The 16206-nt window shown below is 42.5% G+C and overlaps 4 protein-coding genes across 6 annotated transcripts in view; 2 read left to right on the top strand and 2 right to left on the bottom strand.

The window, feature by feature from the left end:
• The first annotated feature begins 713 nt into the window (after positions 1 to 713).
• Positions 714 to 3079, top strand: LOC105570014 (mitochondrial enolase superfamily member 1-like). Its single transcript, XM_012026924.1, has 6 exons — positions 714 to 935; positions 1273 to 1375; positions 1456 to 1571; positions 1663 to 1817; positions 1891 to 2474; positions 2606 to 3079. Exons 1-6 carry the CDS (start codon positions 852 to 854, stop codon positions 2899 to 2901), a joined length of 1338 nt encoding a protein of 445 aa, XP_011882314.1. The 5' UTR covers positions 714 to 851; the 3' UTR covers positions 2902 to 3079.
• LOC105570015 (histidine triad nucleotide-binding protein 3-like) lies at positions 2911 to 4446 on the bottom strand. Its single transcript, XM_012026925.1, has 4 exons — positions 4218 to 4446; positions 3977 to 4094; positions 3324 to 3517; positions 2911 to 3236 (listed from the first exon to the last, which is right to left on the bottom strand). Exons 1-4 carry the CDS (start codon positions 4290 to 4292, stop codon positions 3195 to 3197), a joined length of 429 nt encoding a protein of 142 aa, XP_011882315.1. The 5' UTR covers positions 4293 to 4446; the 3' UTR covers positions 2911 to 3194.
• A 717-nt stretch (positions 4447 to 5163) lies between these two features.
• On the top strand, positions 5164 to 8063 carry LOC105570013 (mitochondrial enolase superfamily member 1-like). Its single transcript, XM_012026923.1, has 6 exons — positions 5164 to 5746; positions 5841 to 5943; positions 6007 to 6122; positions 6435 to 6589; positions 6671 to 7266; positions 7383 to 8063. Exons 1-6 carry the CDS (start codon positions 5663 to 5665, stop codon positions 7688 to 7690), a joined length of 1362 nt encoding a protein of 453 aa, XP_011882313.1. The 5' UTR covers positions 5164 to 5662; the 3' UTR covers positions 7691 to 8063.
• A 463-nt stretch (positions 8064 to 8526) lies between these two features.
• The window catches only part of LOC105570012 (protein bric-a-brac 2), a 63240-nt gene continuing 55560 nt past the window's right edge, over positions 8527 to 16206 (bottom strand). For all 3 annotated transcript variants that reach the window (XM_012026919.1, XM_012026921.1, XM_012026922.1), the window contains exons 4-9: positions 13472 to 13744; positions 12595 to 12724; positions 12064 to 12219; positions 10712 to 11050; positions 10002 to 10452; positions 8527 to 9710 (exon numbers count right to left, since the gene is read on the bottom strand). In XM_012026919.1, coding sequence (XP_011882309.1) covers positions 9506 to 9710; positions 10002 to 10452; positions 10712 to 11050; positions 12064 to 12219; positions 12595 to 12724; positions 13472 to 13744 — 1554 coding nt within the window. In that variant the 3' untranslated portion in view covers positions 8527 to 9505. The remainder of the gene's footprint in view (positions 9711 to 10001; positions 10453 to 10711; positions 11051 to 12063; positions 12220 to 12594; positions 12725 to 13471; positions 13745 to 16206) is intronic.

Genomic DNA, 16206 nt, shown 5'->3' with positions numbered 1-16206 from the left:
GTTCTCCTGATACTTTTCCAGTTTTCGAGATTCTCGATTTTCGCGAATTAAAGATCGAAATTCTCGGAATACCAATTCTTGGAAATTATACACATACACACAAATTTTTAATAATTGAAATACCATTGCCACAGCATATTCCTGAGACTAAATCAAGTAAAAAAAGTCTTGTACTACTTTCCCTTCCGACAAACAGTTATCGAGATATTATAAGCTAAACATATGCATTGAAAAAGTTATCAATTTTCTCTTGAATATCTCAAAAAGTATTAGGCAAATAAAAAATGTTTCAGACAACAGTTGTTCATATTAATTAGTAGAATAAGATAGTATAATAAACAATAGGAAGTTCCATTTTAAAAAATGATGGCGACCTCCATATAACCACAAAAAATTAATTTTTTTCGAAAATTAATTTTACCATTATATAGCCCTTTTAAAACTGTACAACTTTTGTCTGAAACATTTTTCCGTATCTCCCATATTTTTCGAGATATTTCACCGGTCCGGTACTTTTTTCTCACCCTCTATAACCGACACGCTATTCGATAGATTATTCTATTCACATTCGAAAAAGATTTATAGTAGTGCCAGTCGAATATTCCATGAACATAAAATAAATATATAAGAATAACCTATGGAATATTCCAAATATTTTTTAAATATTTATAGGAGTGTCTTGGGCTATCTGGGTACGTTGATACCGTGCTACGCGATAAAACTAAAGGACACAAATATTTACGTTAGACGATAAGAAGCGATATGTCTGTACATTTAGGCACGTAACGTTTCGAGATTGTCCAGTCAGTTCTCTGTTGTCGTCTTAGAAGCACTCGGTGAAATTTAAGAGAATGCTAAAGGCCAAAATTATTGCTGTAGACGTGAAGGATATAAGGTTCCCGACATCGGTAAACCACGATGGAAGCGATGCAATGGTACGCATTATTAGATAATTTGCATAATTACATGCTCGCTGCTAGCGTTATTCTGGCAGCAGCAAGCACATTCACAATATACATATTAATATATGTATATCGTGTATGCGAATGCAATTGCTGATTTACCAATAAAAGGTTGGCGACCGCGTCGTTATCCAAATTATCCAACTTATTAATATAATATATTAATAAAATAAATATCAATGCAACATTTTAAATATTACGTGCTAATCTAATTATTAATTTTCTTAATTAATTGAGCTTATTCACATGTTTAATTTGTATATATAGTCAAGATTACATTTAATACTTTAGTCTTTATTTATGTCAACAGCATACCGATCCCGATTACTCCTGCGTGTACGTAACAATTAGAACAAGCCGTGGGCAGGAAGGGTATGGTCTAACATTTACCTTGGGAAGAGGCACCGAGATCGGTATTGTATATATTAATATATATTATAATGCTCTAAAATTCTAAATACGTATGCGCTATACCAAACAATAATTTTTGTAGTTGCACAAGCATGTAAGTCTCTGGCCACGATAGTGCTATATCGAAGACTCGAATGGATCTACGATGAATTTGGGACATTCTGGAGGCGTTTAACCAGCGACTCGCAACTGAGATGGGTAACGTGTAACGAAGAGTGACATAATAATTAAAATATAACGATCCCTATAGGCCCTATACCCCCTAGGCTATAATTTAGATATATTTTAGGTCGGACCGGAGAAAGGCGTGATACATCTGGCTACAGCAGCTATTATAAACGCACTGTGGGACTTGTGGGCCCGTATCGAGGGCAAGCCCGTCTGGCAGCTCCTTTCGGACATGAAGCCCGAGCAGCTCGTTTCCGTCATAGATTTCAGATACATGTAAGTCGAAGCTCGTTTGTAAGCCAAAGCGCGGAGCTACATTCACGCTCACGACGGAATTCTATGTGTGCAGTCAAGACATAGTGACCGAGGCAACCGCGATACAGATACTCGAGGAGAAAATGGCATTTAGAGATGAGCAAAAAAGAAAACTGCTGGAGAATGGATATCCCGCGTACAACACCCAGGTCGGGTGGCTGGGCTACAGCGACGAGCAGCTCAAGGATCTCTGCAAAAAGTTCCTGGGCCTTGGTTACACGGCGTTCAAAATTAAAGTTGGCCGGAATCTGGAAGACGATATCAGGAGATGCAAGGTGATACGCAAGGTGATAGGCTACACGAACAAGTTGATGCTGGACGCGAACCAGGTGTGGGACGTCAACGATGCGATCGAGTGGATGAAGCAGCTGGCGACGTTCAAGCCCATTTGGATAGAGGAGCCGACGTCCCCCGACGATGTCTTTGGGCACGCGCAGATACTCAACGCACTGCAGCCGTACGGTATCGGAGTGGCCTCCGGCGAAATGTGCGCGAATCGCGTTATGTTCAAGCAGTTCCTGAGGTACCACGCGATCAACTACTGTCAGGTAGATTCGGCGAGGATCGGCGGGATTAACGAGATCCTGGCTGTGTACTTCATGGCGTACTTAACTAAAAGTAAGTTTACCATCAATAATTTCAGTCTGCGCACTTGATCTATTTTCAATATTTCAAGGGACAATTTCCTTGACGATTCTATGATGAATTTCTACGTAAAAGAAAATATGAGATGGAAAATTTGTTTATAGTACCAGTTTGTCCGCATGCCGGTGGGATAGGTTTGTGCGAGATGGTACAGCACCTTCAGATGTGGGACTATATTTGTCTAAGTCAGACTTCCGAAGATCGCATGATAGAATTCGTCGACCAACAGCACGAGCACTTCGAGGATCCAGTTTGCATTAAGAATGCGTGCTACATGCCGACCATGAAGCCTGGATACTCGACTAAACTTAAGGAAAAGAGTATCGCACAGTACGCCTATCCGGATGGTGATCAATGGAAGATTACCGAAATAAACAAAGATGAGGAAGGGGACGATTAGAGATTCTTATCAAAAATTTATATGTACCTATAATTCTTTCATAAAAACAATCTACATAAAACTATATATATAAATCTTTTAAAAATATAATGAATAAGTACTATAACAGATATAATAAATACCACAACAGATATTACAACGCGTTTAATATAGTTCTAAAAATAAAATTGTAAAGCTATCTTGTACTAAATTTTTTTAATCCGCAACCGCATCAGATGTTCCACTGGTAGGTCGCACGGGACTTTTATCGCGCTGTCAGGAAGACAGATAATAAGTAAAATCACAATGATGGTCTACAACTTAGAATCTTCCAGTCGAGACTTTACGTAGTCTGCCTGTTAAAGAATAGCGACAATATGTATAATGCGGGAACTTATCTTTTGCAGTATTTACACAGTACGCTCTGTAATCTCTATACTTACGCTGACAAACCAAAACGTATTGGGATTGAACATCACTTTTCTTATGGCGTTCATTTTCTCTACTGGCGAAATGACATGTAGATGTAAATGATCGACGGTATTGAAAGGCGGCCAGTGGAACCCTGTTCGCGTCGAGGCGGGATCAAGATTCATCTTCTCGGAGATGATGTCTACCGCAGCGACGATCTTGTCGACTGAAACATTCAGACGTGATTAAACGATGATTGAAAGAACAATAATCAATTGTCAGACTACAAACATACAGGAAAGTCCTCTATTATGAGATAAGCTCACAAGGTAGCGGGGTTTGTGCTAAATTAATAGCCATCTCTGTTGGTACCGCCATGAATTTATTGCCCATGGAGCAATCTGTTTGGTGGAAAATTCATCGTTAGATCGTCGCGAAAAAGATTTCCGATTCAATTTGGATGTCGATAACTCACTCACATTAGAAGCCTATCTCATGATAGGGGAACTTCCTTCTATATAATTTTTATAGAGCACAAGAAAGAAAAGCTTTCAGACACATTTTCAGGAGCACGTATAGAACAATTTCTCAAACATTTTGCTAATCGACGACGACATAAATAAATATTGTAGACTTGTGTGATAATTTAGTAAAACGTCGATAAAGGTAAGTCCGTGACACTCACAAAGTTCCGAGTCTTCAGGCTGAAGTGTTTTCGCATTACGTATATGCTTATTCGGCAATATCAAGTAATGATGCGTGGACACTGGATTGATATCCTTAATGCACGTAACGTCCTCATCCTGGCAACAAAAACACACATTTAACGTTATACACACTTGCTCGATCGTGAGCGCGAATTTATAATGCACGTATACATTTTTTATCTAGCTGTCAAAAATCCTTTTGAGGTTAACCTACCGTACCTCGTAAATCTTTTCACCGGGTTCCTCGTTCCTGATAATTTTACAGAAGGTACAGGTCGCCAGCTGATGAGCCATTGATCCGCGCTAATTTCGATGATATCTAACGACAGCTTATCCCGAAAGTCTGATTGCAAGCGACTGGAGTCTGGAGACTCCGGAGTACTTACAAGTCATAGACTGAGGTGACTGGACATTGTGCACGCATCGTGTATTAATGCGAGCAACTCACGGGCAAGTGTACAACAAAAAAAAACTTCCGAAATGCGCGTTTTAGATTTGCAAACTAGTTAAATAACAAACCACAAGTCAAATTATGCATGTCGATATTAAAATATACATTTAGGAACAATGAAAAGTGTGAAGATTATACTTGCTTCCTTTAAAATGCATTTAAATTATAATAATGCGCAAAATGTTACAGAAACTTGGAATGTTACATAAATTTTAGTTACACAAGATCCCTCGAAAAACCCCCAGTGAAAATTATTTTCTCGAAAGTTTTCGTATTATTTCTTATAATTTAATTCTGTGTTTTATAATTTTTTAAATTCTTTATGCAAATTGGCACACTTTTCAGAAGTGCCGAGAGAGTTTATATCTTTCCCAGAATTTTTCACACGTTTGAATTCCGAAATATTTTAAAATTTCTTATTGTATAATTTCAAACGTAATCTTATATGTATAAGATTTGAAGATTAAGTTTAATATTTTTTTCAGAAATTATAGAATCTTAGAAATAGAATATTTCGGAATATTTACACGTATGAAAAAAGAATCTAATTGTAAGACAAGTAGACTTTCTCAGTATTTCTGAAAAAAATGTACCAATTCGTAGAAAAATTAAGAGAAAAACTTTCCAGGGATAAGACTCATAAATCGCAAAGTATTCTTCCTCCTAGTTCGTATACAGAGTGTCCAAAAAGCCCGGCAACGGCTAAATATCTTGCAAATAAAGCATTTTAGAGAAAAATGTTTTAGACAAAAGTATAATGGTTTAAAAAGGCGCATTTAGTGAATGTATGAGTTTTACCTCGCGTGGCGTTGCTAAGATCAGGCCAAGTCATCTTGAATTTTTTAAATGGACTACTCGAGTAGAATACGACAGTATAATAAACAATAGGGGGCTCCATTTAAAAAATTCAACGCCACGCAAGGTCAAACTCATACGTTCACTAAATGCGCCTTTTCAAGCCTTTTGCCTAAAACATTTTTCTCTAAAATGCTTTATTCTCGAGATATTTAGCCGTTGCCGGACTTCTTGGACACCCTGTATGTATACACAAACACAAATATTTGCTTCGATTATTATGAAGAAAACCTAAGGTGGTATTTGCTGTGTCAAATATGTATATTTTAAGGAAGGTAAAGACGTTTGACGTTATTTAGAATCACGTTATTGTTACATCGTCAGTTTTGCATTTCGCGTCGCTGAGCGATACAGAAAAATGGTAAACGCGAAGATCGTCGACATCCAAGTGCACGATGTAAGATTCCCGACGTCAATGTGGCGTGCCGGGGCCGATTCACTGGTAAGTCTGGTCACTTAATTTTCCAACGTTATTAAAACGACCTCGTCCGCCTTCCGGATTACATTCGACGTGATCGACTTTCCATTTGTAACAGCACCCAAATCCGAATCACTCGTGCACGTACGTAATACTCTGCACCGACAAGGGCCACAAGGGGTACGGCATCGCGGCCACTCTGGGAAGAGGAAATGAGTTCGGTACGTATCGCGCCAACATTCCCGCTCCCCACTCGTTTACGTTGTCGATAATAAATTTTGCAGTGGTGCAAACGTGCACGTTGATGTTCGAGCACGTGAAGAATCGAACGACCACGGAGATCTTCTCAAACTTCGCGTCATTTTGGAGACGGTTAACGACCGATGCGGAACTTCGATGGGTAACGAGGGTGACGTGCGGCTGTCAGTTATAGAGAAAAGTCCTCTATGAGATAGGCTCCTAATACGAGACAGCGGAGTTTCTGCCAAATTGTTAGGCATCCTCTGTTGCTTCCATCATGAACTTATTGCCTTGGGGTGAAATCTGTTTGGTGAAAGATTCGTTGTTAGATCGCGTAATCGTAGAGAAAGATTTGCGATCGAATTTGGACGTTGAAAATCTGCTATCTCGTATTAGAAGCTTATCTCGTAATAGAGGACTTTCCTCTGCTAATTAAAATGTTGCGATTCGGGGTGTAATTTCGTTGTTTTAGCTGGGGCCGGAATGCGGCGTGGTGCACCTAGCTACAGCAGCTATCGTGAACGCATTGTGGGACCTGTGGGCGCGTATCGAGGGTAAGCCCGTCTGGCAGCTGCTCACAGACATGACGCCCGAACAGCTCGTCTCCACGGTGGACTTCAGATACATGTGAGCCAGATTTTTTTCAGGCGCTACGTCTGTGCCTCGAGTGAACTTCGACAAAATGGGAAAACATATTTACATTTGCAGTAGGGACGTGGTGACCGAGGAGGAGGCGATGGAAATGCTCAGGAACGAGCAGCCGCGTAAAGAGGAAAAGAAGAAGAAGCTGCAGAGCGACGGGTATCCGGCGTATACGGCTGACATCGTATCGTCGGCTTTCAGCAGTCGACAAGTCAAAAGTGCCTGCAAGAAATTCAAGAAACTCGACTTTAACGACTACAAGGCGCCCGTGGGTCGCACGATCGCAAAGACCGCGCGGACGTGCAAACTGATACGCAGCGTGTTGGGCGGTAAAAAGACACTGCTAGTGGATGCGAATCAATGCTGGGATCAGACCGAGGTGATTGCTGTTATGAAATATGTCAACGAGAAACGTCACACTTGCACAGCTATAGAAGAGCCGACATGCTGCGATGATACCCTAGGATATGTTCAGATACGAGATCACTTAGAGAAATCTCGTTATCCGGTACAAGTGAGCTGCGGACAAACGTGCGCAAACCGCGTCGTATTCAAACAATTCTTAAAAATTGGCGGGATCGACTTCTGGAATATTAACGTGGGGAGGCTCGGCGGAGTTAACGAAGCCCTGGCTGTGTACTTCATGGCGAAGAAGCATCGCAGTAAGTTCGCGGTCGATGACAATCATATATTTTTGTTGGATTTTAATATTTCAGAGAGTGATTTTCTTGTCGATTTTTGCTTAACCAAACGTAACGCAAATTTCTCTTACTTATAGTACCGGTGTGGGGTCACACTGGTGGAGTGGGCTTGGGCGAGATGATTCAACATCTTCAAATGTGGAACGCTATTTGCTTGAGTTCATCGGATATTGATAAGATTGAATATACCAGTCATCAGCATGGATACTTCGAAGATCCCGTATTCGTTAGAAACGCTTCTTTTCTGCTGCCTAACCGTCCTGGATTTTCTACTAAGCTTAAGGACAAGTGTATCGTGCGGTGGTCTTATCCCGAAGGTACACGATGGAAACATTTATATAAAATAAAGCGCTTCAAGAACGAACTTAGATATCAAGACAAATGAAAATACTTTTCTTACCCATATCTATAGCTAGATATGGAATTCTTTGATAAAAATATCATATGTATATACGTAAAACGAGTGCATCTTTTCTGATTAAAATATTGTAAAATGTATTCACTTTGAAATATACTTAATATTAAAAAATGTAATTTTTGTGTAATAAACATTTAATCTTTCGCAGGCTGTGAAATGTGTTTATTCTCACACTGTTGCATGAAATCTTTAAGTGCTGAACTACTTAATGTGAAAAATTAAAAAAAGAGAAAGAATATTAGAGACATATATAAATCGAACGCTTCTTTGATTGCATTACTTTTTAATTTAAAATATATATAAACTGTACATATATATATTTATTTATTTATAAGTAGCATATATCTATATGTATATTTTTATGCAATATAATTGATGTGAGCATGATAAATTAATAATGTGTGTAACGTATTTATACGAGTGGCAGTTGAGCTGAGAGGGAATCTTAAATTTTCCTAAGAAACTGTTAAAAGCCGTATCTACCTATTCCGTAAATATTTACCATCTCATCTTTCGTGGAAAACTTATCCTTGTTTTAAATCCCTCTTTTCGTTAATAGAACAAATAAAATAAAGAAATCGACACAAATATCGACAGAAATAACACAAAAATTAATAAAGACCTAATCATTATCAGTCCGTTATATGGAATATGTTTTAAATTATTTACGCACAAATTCTCGTAAAACCCTTTGTATCGCAACACTACAATAGCCGTTCTGTAAGCAGACACGAATTGTTTCAGTTTTAGAGTATCGACTTAGGCCGGTATTTATAGTCAAATCTTATTTAAGAACGTCGTCATATCATCCTTAGACGGCCACTCCATGGCCAATGAAATGTTCAATACAGTATCTTTAGATAAATTCAAGACGGTCTTGAATATAACATCTGACTATGAATAATTGGCCTTAGTCAACTTTACCTGACCCAAAACAATAAAATGCGTTTGTTGATTTTGCCCAAAATAAAACGCGGGGACAACGCGTCAAAAGAAAATCATTCGTGGATCCTGAAAATTTTGTCCTTAACATCATTTCGTTTCAACCATTCGTATTATAACAAATGTCTCTCCTCATTACGTATTCAAATTTTGTGGATAGCACTAAATTATATATACGCTCTCTCTCCCCTATCGATACATGCTCACGAATGTATCCTTGTTATGTGAAATTATCATGCAACAAACACTCTTCATTTCCAGGATTTATTACGTCAATTTTAATGTGTTATTTGACGATAATATAAATCGTGAAACTTAAAAACGCGTTAATCTTTGAAAGGTACCTTCAGGAAATTATTGTTACAACAGAATCTCTTACTGTCGATTGTAATAACGAATAGCGTTACTTTCTTCGCACGTTTCCGCATAACAGGATACTGTCGCCCTGTTGTTCGTAATATCTATCCTCACCTTCGTAATGACTTACAGGCTAAAAGTAGTTTTCGTTGGGGCACCCCCCGGTCTCTGTACAGTGTGCTCTTTTTATAAATAATTCTTATAAATTAGTATAATCTACGTTTCTTATTCCGACATAAAAATCATACAATGTACATAATGTTTGCTTACGGCGATCCACTTTTAATACTGCGGGTAAATCTGCGTCCTATCGTAGGTGTGTCCTTTTGTAATGACATTCTCTCTCCCTCTCTTTCCGATCGGTATCTAAATCTTTCAGAATGCCGCCCGCGCGTGTTTGCTTAAAGAGTTGTTTGAGGAGCTGCCGCGAATCGAAAAGTTCGGAGCTTAAGCTAACTTAATACTCTAGTAAAGAGGTAAGTTTCAGCTGCCCGGATAAGGCATTTGATCTGGAAGGGCGGACGAGTGATTCTGGTTGGGGCTCTGATGGAAATGTGGACTGGTGCCGTCCTGCGAGATGTCGCCGACGACGGGCTCCTCGTATTTGCCTCTCTTGAAGCGCCCGTACAGTGACGAGTACGGCAGATTGTAGTGGATCGCCGCTTGATTTATGCTCATGTGCCCTAATCTGCAACAGCAAATTCAGAAGAAAGGTCATTACTTATTTTGAATTGGAAACTTGTATTAGCCATAAAGGATTCATCTATTGTATTTAATAAAATTGCAACCTTTCAACGGAACTGTAATCTTTTTAAATTTTCAAGATATGTGCATACAATAGTAAGTAAAGTACACAAAATAAAATGAATTTAATCCATTTAAGTTATTAAACTTATTTTCGAATCGAATCGTTCAAGTATATCGATCTATTAGTGCATCGATTTTACTAAATACATGAAGACGAGTCATTTATTGATACCTGACGGCCTCGAGAGCTTCAGTCATAGCGTCCTCGCTCCACGGCGTGGGATTGCTCCTGCTAAGCTCGATTCCTTCCCGCTTGCATCTTCCGTACAAAGTCCCCGTAGGTATACCGAATTCCGTCGACGCTCTCTGCACGGAGGTCTGACCAGACCTTATTGCTTCTAGGGCGCGATCCAAATCAGCGGGCGTCCACGTAGTGGGACTCGCGTTGAACGGCGCGGCCAGTCTGATACCTTCTCTCCTGGCGATCTTGTACAATGTACTGGAAGGTATGCCGTACGCTTTGGACGCCTTGTTAGCCGAAATGGAGCCGGTGCGCAGAGCTTCTAAAGCGTTGTTCAAGCTCTCGTCGCTCCAGGACTTCGTGGGGCCGTCTTTCTTCGGCGTGTCGATGCCCAATCGATGTGCCCGTTGCCACAGAGTCGTCGAGGGAATACCGAATGTTGCTGAACGTTCACAAATTTGCTCATTTAATTTACTTCGTACGTGATATCATTAACATTGTGAACTACACTATTTCTTAATTGAATTTATTCTGTTCTTAGTTTGCCTGATTTTACACGAATCATTATAAAAATAATTACATATTAAATCAGAATTTCAAATTCTACATAATATAGAAGAAAAATCAACGAGCTACCAATTGAGTAAGATGTCTGCTAATTCCTTGGATTTCAAATTATTGACGATGGACATTCCTCTTACCTGAAGCTTTCGTCAGGCTCATGTTGTGATTTCTTAGCGCCTCCAAAGCCGCGTCCATGTCCTCTTGCGTCCAAGACTTGGAGCCGTGATGATGCGAGCTGGACTGTCCGCTGTGCCCCCTCGAATTGTTCTCGCCCGAGTCCGACTGGCCGGAGCTTCCCGACGGCATCAGCCCTAGCAGCTCCGGTGTTATCATCATCATGTTGTCGCTGTCGGCGGCGTTCTTCGAGCTCACACTCGCCCGATCCGACATGTGACTGTCTATGTCGATCGTGTCTGAGGAGTCCATCGTGTGCAGCGTCTCGAACTTGATCTTGACGCTGTCGCAATTCTGAATCTCTGCGAACAGATCGCGGGAAACGGGCATGACACGCCGCTGCTGTTGGCGCTCCGCACCGGGGAAACTCGACATAACTTTCGCGACGGTATATATCTTCGCCGGGGGACTCGCGGAAGTTACTCGGTGGTACCTGAGGATCGATAAGCGAGCGCTGTCGAAGGCGAAACTGGACGCGGAAGGACGCTAAATGAGGCTGCGTGGGCTGCTGCTGCGGGCCGAGCAACGCAAATCTAATCGCGACCAGTTAAGGGTGATTAGGCCAATTATTTTGATTCCCTGTCCGCCTAATGACCGGCTGCACTTTCAGCCCGGTAGTGTTTTACCCCACGTCGTGCCCTCACGTCCGACGGACAAATGGAAACGCACGACGTTGAATGAACCGAGTAAACGAGGAGACTTCCATCACGCGATGAGCGAAACGAGACACGATCATCACCCATGCTATGGGAATTGGATATATTTGCTTTATCGAGCCGCGGGACCCGCCAAAGTTCTAAATTGCGCGGAGTACGAAAGAACATGCGAACAAGTATCTTTAGCTTGACAGACTTAAGCGTCATAGATCTATCGATGTGGTAAGGCTGACATAATTAAATTATCTTGTAATCCAATCGCTCTTCTCCGACCAATTTTTCGAAGACGTTACACACATGCTTATCACCACGAGTGGAAATTGTGTCTTCACTGCATTTACGCTCTCAAAAAGGGGGGACCTCTACAGTTCTTAAAATATGCATATCGTTCTCCCTTTATTACCCTCCTATAACGAAGAAGCGAGACGTGTGCGTCCCGCTACATCTTTTCGCAATTAAGTCCGCCGGGACCCTGTCCCAGTTTCATCTCGTGCAGTTTATTAAGTAAAAATTGGCCGAGAGAAAAAGGAGTTAATTCGGATGGGATTAAAGGCGATCGTCTCGCTTCGTTTTACGCTCGTGTACAATCGCCACGATCGTCGTCGAGAAGCGCTGCTCTGGCAAGGGAAACGGCGCTCAAGAAACGTAAAGTTTTATACCTGTAGAATGATGATCCGGATCCCTCAGGTGGGTGATGGTGGTGCCGACTAGGGTGGCGCTGGGTGGGGTGGGTTGGGTCTCGGGGGGCAAATCGACCTCTCCGGGATCCGGATGGTGGCCGTAGTGCCCTAGCCCTGTGTGACAGAACATGTCACCTTTTTATTCGACGTGAAAAGGGTCCGTCCGGATCGATCCTGAAAACGGTGAACTGCCCCACACCCGGAAGCTCCCGGAATAATCGCGACGCAAGCGTCTCGTTTTTCTTCCAAATCCGATCGACGCGTTATTCGTTCGCGGCGAAACGCAAAAGTGCACGAGGACGCGGTGAACAAGCGCGGGCAATGTATAATAAAAATAATATATTGCTTCGAAACGATATCAATAAGATTAGAAATGAAAATTCGAGCGCGGCGCGCGATTTTCATGAAAATAACGCAATCGATCTACAAATATTGGCGAGAATTAGAATGAAAAGAAAAATAAAATATGGGGTCCAGGTGTGGGGCAAAAACCGCAGTTGAGCCACTTACCGTTGTTACTCGTGCCGTTACCGTTGTTATTGTTGTTGTTGTTATTATTACGTTGGCAAGTTTCCAGTGCTACTGCTGCTGTTGCTGTCTCCGTGCACTCTTCATCTTCAGCCTGCCAGTCCCGATGGTTCTGCGGAATATCCGGTACAAATTTAGCGTCGACCCTGACGAGATCGAACCGCCCGCCGACGCGGGACAGCCGTTGCTTTTGTGCGATTTCCTCGCTTCGTCATTTTCAACGCGTTACAAGCGATCAATTCGCCGCTATCGTTAAATTCGGATAAACCACCTACGCTGCGAGGACTTTCTCATAATATAAATTAATTGCGGCAAGCACATAATTTATGTTAATACAATATTTTCATTCAATTTGTCATGAGTTTCTATCAAGAATTCAATATTAAACGACGTATCACGTTACGTTAATATAAACTGATCTAATGAATAACCTTTAACTGTTGTTGTGTAAATAAATTAATGAAATTTTCTAAAAATCTTAGAGCTACACATTATATTATAAATATATAGTCAAGTAATTGATTTGTATGTAAAAGAATCTCCTGAAAATTTTAGAACTACATAGAATAGAGCGGGGCTGTTTTGCTCAGTTGAAGACACATTAGGGTAAAAAATTTTCAAGACAAAAGCCAAAGAGTCTCTCCCTATTTAAAAACTTGAGCTTCTCCATTTGAAAATTTCTCATACGAATTTTTCTTCAACCGAGCGAGACAACTCCGATCTACTCCATCATATTATAAATAATTATAAAGGCGAATAATTCTTTTCGCTCATACAATATTCATTAGAGTCTTCGCAATGCCGCGGTGATCACGAAAAGCTGATTGTTAGCTGCATCTCTCGCGTCGGCCGAGTTTACCTCTTTGTTATCGCGGCTGTAATCGTTGTTGGCCTCCTCCTCTTTGTAGCGATCGTAATGTCTCGGATCGGTGGCGCGCTGCTCGAACGTGGGCCGCTCGATTCTGGGTCTCTTGTACCGCTGATGGTGCTTCTTCAGCTTCGTGTAGTTCAACCTCGGGGTGCTGGACTCCCTCGGTGGCGAGCTTAGGCTCACGGGTGGCGGACCGTCTCTGTTCTCCGGCACCTCGCACAGGCCCTTGATCTTCAGCTGGTCGGCCGTCTTCAAGAGCGACTGCGAAAGAAACGGGAAACATTGTAAGTCACCGAAAGCTCGACGTGAAACTTGCAAAGTAGCGAGTCGCGACATTCGCGACGCCACCTATTTGACCAAGAACACGCGCATTTGGTGGAGACACGTGATTCTTAAGCTCTCAGGCACGTTTCTCGTTCATCAAAATGCGACTGACACTGTGGTTTTTGTATAATTAACTTGATTCTATTTATGTACAAGTTAATGCAGTTACGAATGACAAAGTTTCGACTAGTCAAGATGCGTACTCGCTACCAATTTCCGACTTTCTGCCCGGATTGTTCATTACTTTGAAAAGTTACAGTTCACGGTACTATAATCGGACCGATTCCCTTGTCGCATAATCATCGAAGATAACCCGACTAACAATAAGTACGTTCGCAGACTCAAGACTGCGATTTTCCGTGCAATACGCAATATTAAATATTTTAATAACGTCAATGTTTCTCTCGACCATACCTGGTATCTTCAATAATACAGAAAATTTATTGCGAAAAATATTAGCTCAACCAGGGTTTGAACCTGGACCTACCCTCTAGGCGGGCGTCTCACCAATTCCACCACCGAGGCATATGATAATATTTGTCGCAATAACAGTATAAAGACGTTGTCTACGTATATTTTCGACTTTTGCGAACTGCGCGCCGATAAGGGTTGTCGAATACGCGATTTTTAAGGTTTCCCTCCCCCTTTTCCCAATTGCATGGCAAACACCATATTTGAGGTCAATGGTGAGCAATCAACTAATCAGAATTCTTCAATGTCGCCAGCGGTAGTTAACAACGTCAGTGTCTTCTTGACCATACCTGGCATCTTTAACGGTACAGAAAATTTATTGCGAGAAATAGAGTTAATATTTTTCGCACTAAATTTTCTGTACTTTTAAAGATGCCAGGTATGGTCGAGAAAACACCGACGTTGTTAATTACCGCTGGCGACATCGAAGAATTCTGATCAGTTAAATATTTTAACGTTTTAATAAATTCCCAACATACGTTCATTGCCTGAGTTTTTGTATCAGACACCGGTCGGGTCCCCGGGATTGACGTTTGCAACCCAGCGCGTCCAGCGCGTGTGGAGGAAGCGCCACACGGTCACCGCGAGCGAGCAATTAATTTGTTAATTAGCGGGATCGTATAACCGGGGTCGGCCGCGCGCGGAAACGCGCGCGGAAAACGCGGCGTTCGGGAATCAAGGCGCGGAATAGAAAAATACTCATTTCGGTAAACCGCTTTGCGAGAGGCGGACGAAAGGACCGCGCGGGTCCGGTCCGATTGGATTTGCATATTTCTCGCGCGAGAGCTCGTCGTCCCGGCATCTCGTTCCGCCCGGCGGCGGTGCAATTTCATCTCGGCGACGGGCGTCGACGGCGGTGGAGGTGGCGGCGATGGCGGCGGCGGCGGCGGCAGCGGCGGCGGCGGCGGCGGCGGCGGCGACGCCACCTCCACCGCCGTCGACGTCGAGCACCGTCCGTCCACCCACCAAACGTCGTCCCTGAAAATCAGCGCCGGCGATCCCCCGGTTTCGGCGAGCGTCGCAACGACGGCAATCCGCGCTGGGACGCGCCTCGTCCACGTCCCCGGCCTCTCAACGACGAGATTCGAGCCTCGGAGAGCTGTTGCTGGGGGGGGGGGGGGGGGGGGTCGACGCTTGTCTTCGCCTTCAGCTTTTACGAGCTATGCGAACTACTTGGATACGGGAGAGACAAGTATTCTCGTATCAGGTTCAGGACCGGGAATTTCAAGCTGAACAGACACGTTCGATCGGGTGTTATCGAAACTGTAATACGGAGAATAATAATTTGTTTCGCAGATGTACTATGAATAATACATGAATAAACGGAGACTCGGGTCTCGCGAGACTCAGATTAATTTTTTAATTCCGAGGCCACGCGACTTCCCTGTGACACAAGTTTAAATGTATAATTACGAACAGAGCTTTTAACAGGGCATTACTTTATGAAGGGCAAGGAATGAATCAGATGCTGATTATAAAACTGTTTCGAAAGGAGATACATTTAAATGTATGCGTCTCGAACAAGTATAATGCAGGACGCATAAAGTAACCGGTGGAGGAGCGTTACGGGTCCGCGATACACGTCCTCGCGAAGTAACCTTGAAATCTCGGCGCGAAGTAGAAGGGGAGGGAAGTTTAAGAGACGAATGAACGGCGAAGCGAGGAGGAAGTGAGGTCACGAGGAGGAGGAAGATGATGGACGCCACCTCCGCGTGGCGTAACCGTCAAGTCGCGTGGCTTCACCGGGACGTTAAGGACGTCCACGTGGCCGACTTGTACAAAGGACCTTGCACGGAAGAATCCTACGGACGATGACCAAGAGAAGAAGAACGATGACGCGGACGAAGCAAGAAACGAGAGAGTGACATGGCGAGGGGGGGAGAAACAGAGAGAGAGAGAGAGAGAGAGAGACGGGGGGGGGGACCTAA

Source organism: Vollenhovia emeryi, unplaced genomic scaffold (genome assembly GCF_000949405.1).
Source record: "Vollenhovia emeryi isolate VEMERY1.0 unplaced genomic scaffold, V.emery_V1.0 DF939122.1, whole genome shotgun sequence".
Classification (NCBI taxonomy): Eukaryota; Metazoa; Arthropoda; class Insecta; order Hymenoptera; family Formicidae; genus Vollenhovia; species Vollenhovia emeryi.
Note: the sequence above shows the minus strand (reverse complement) of the source record. Positions and strands in the feature narration are given on the sequence as shown.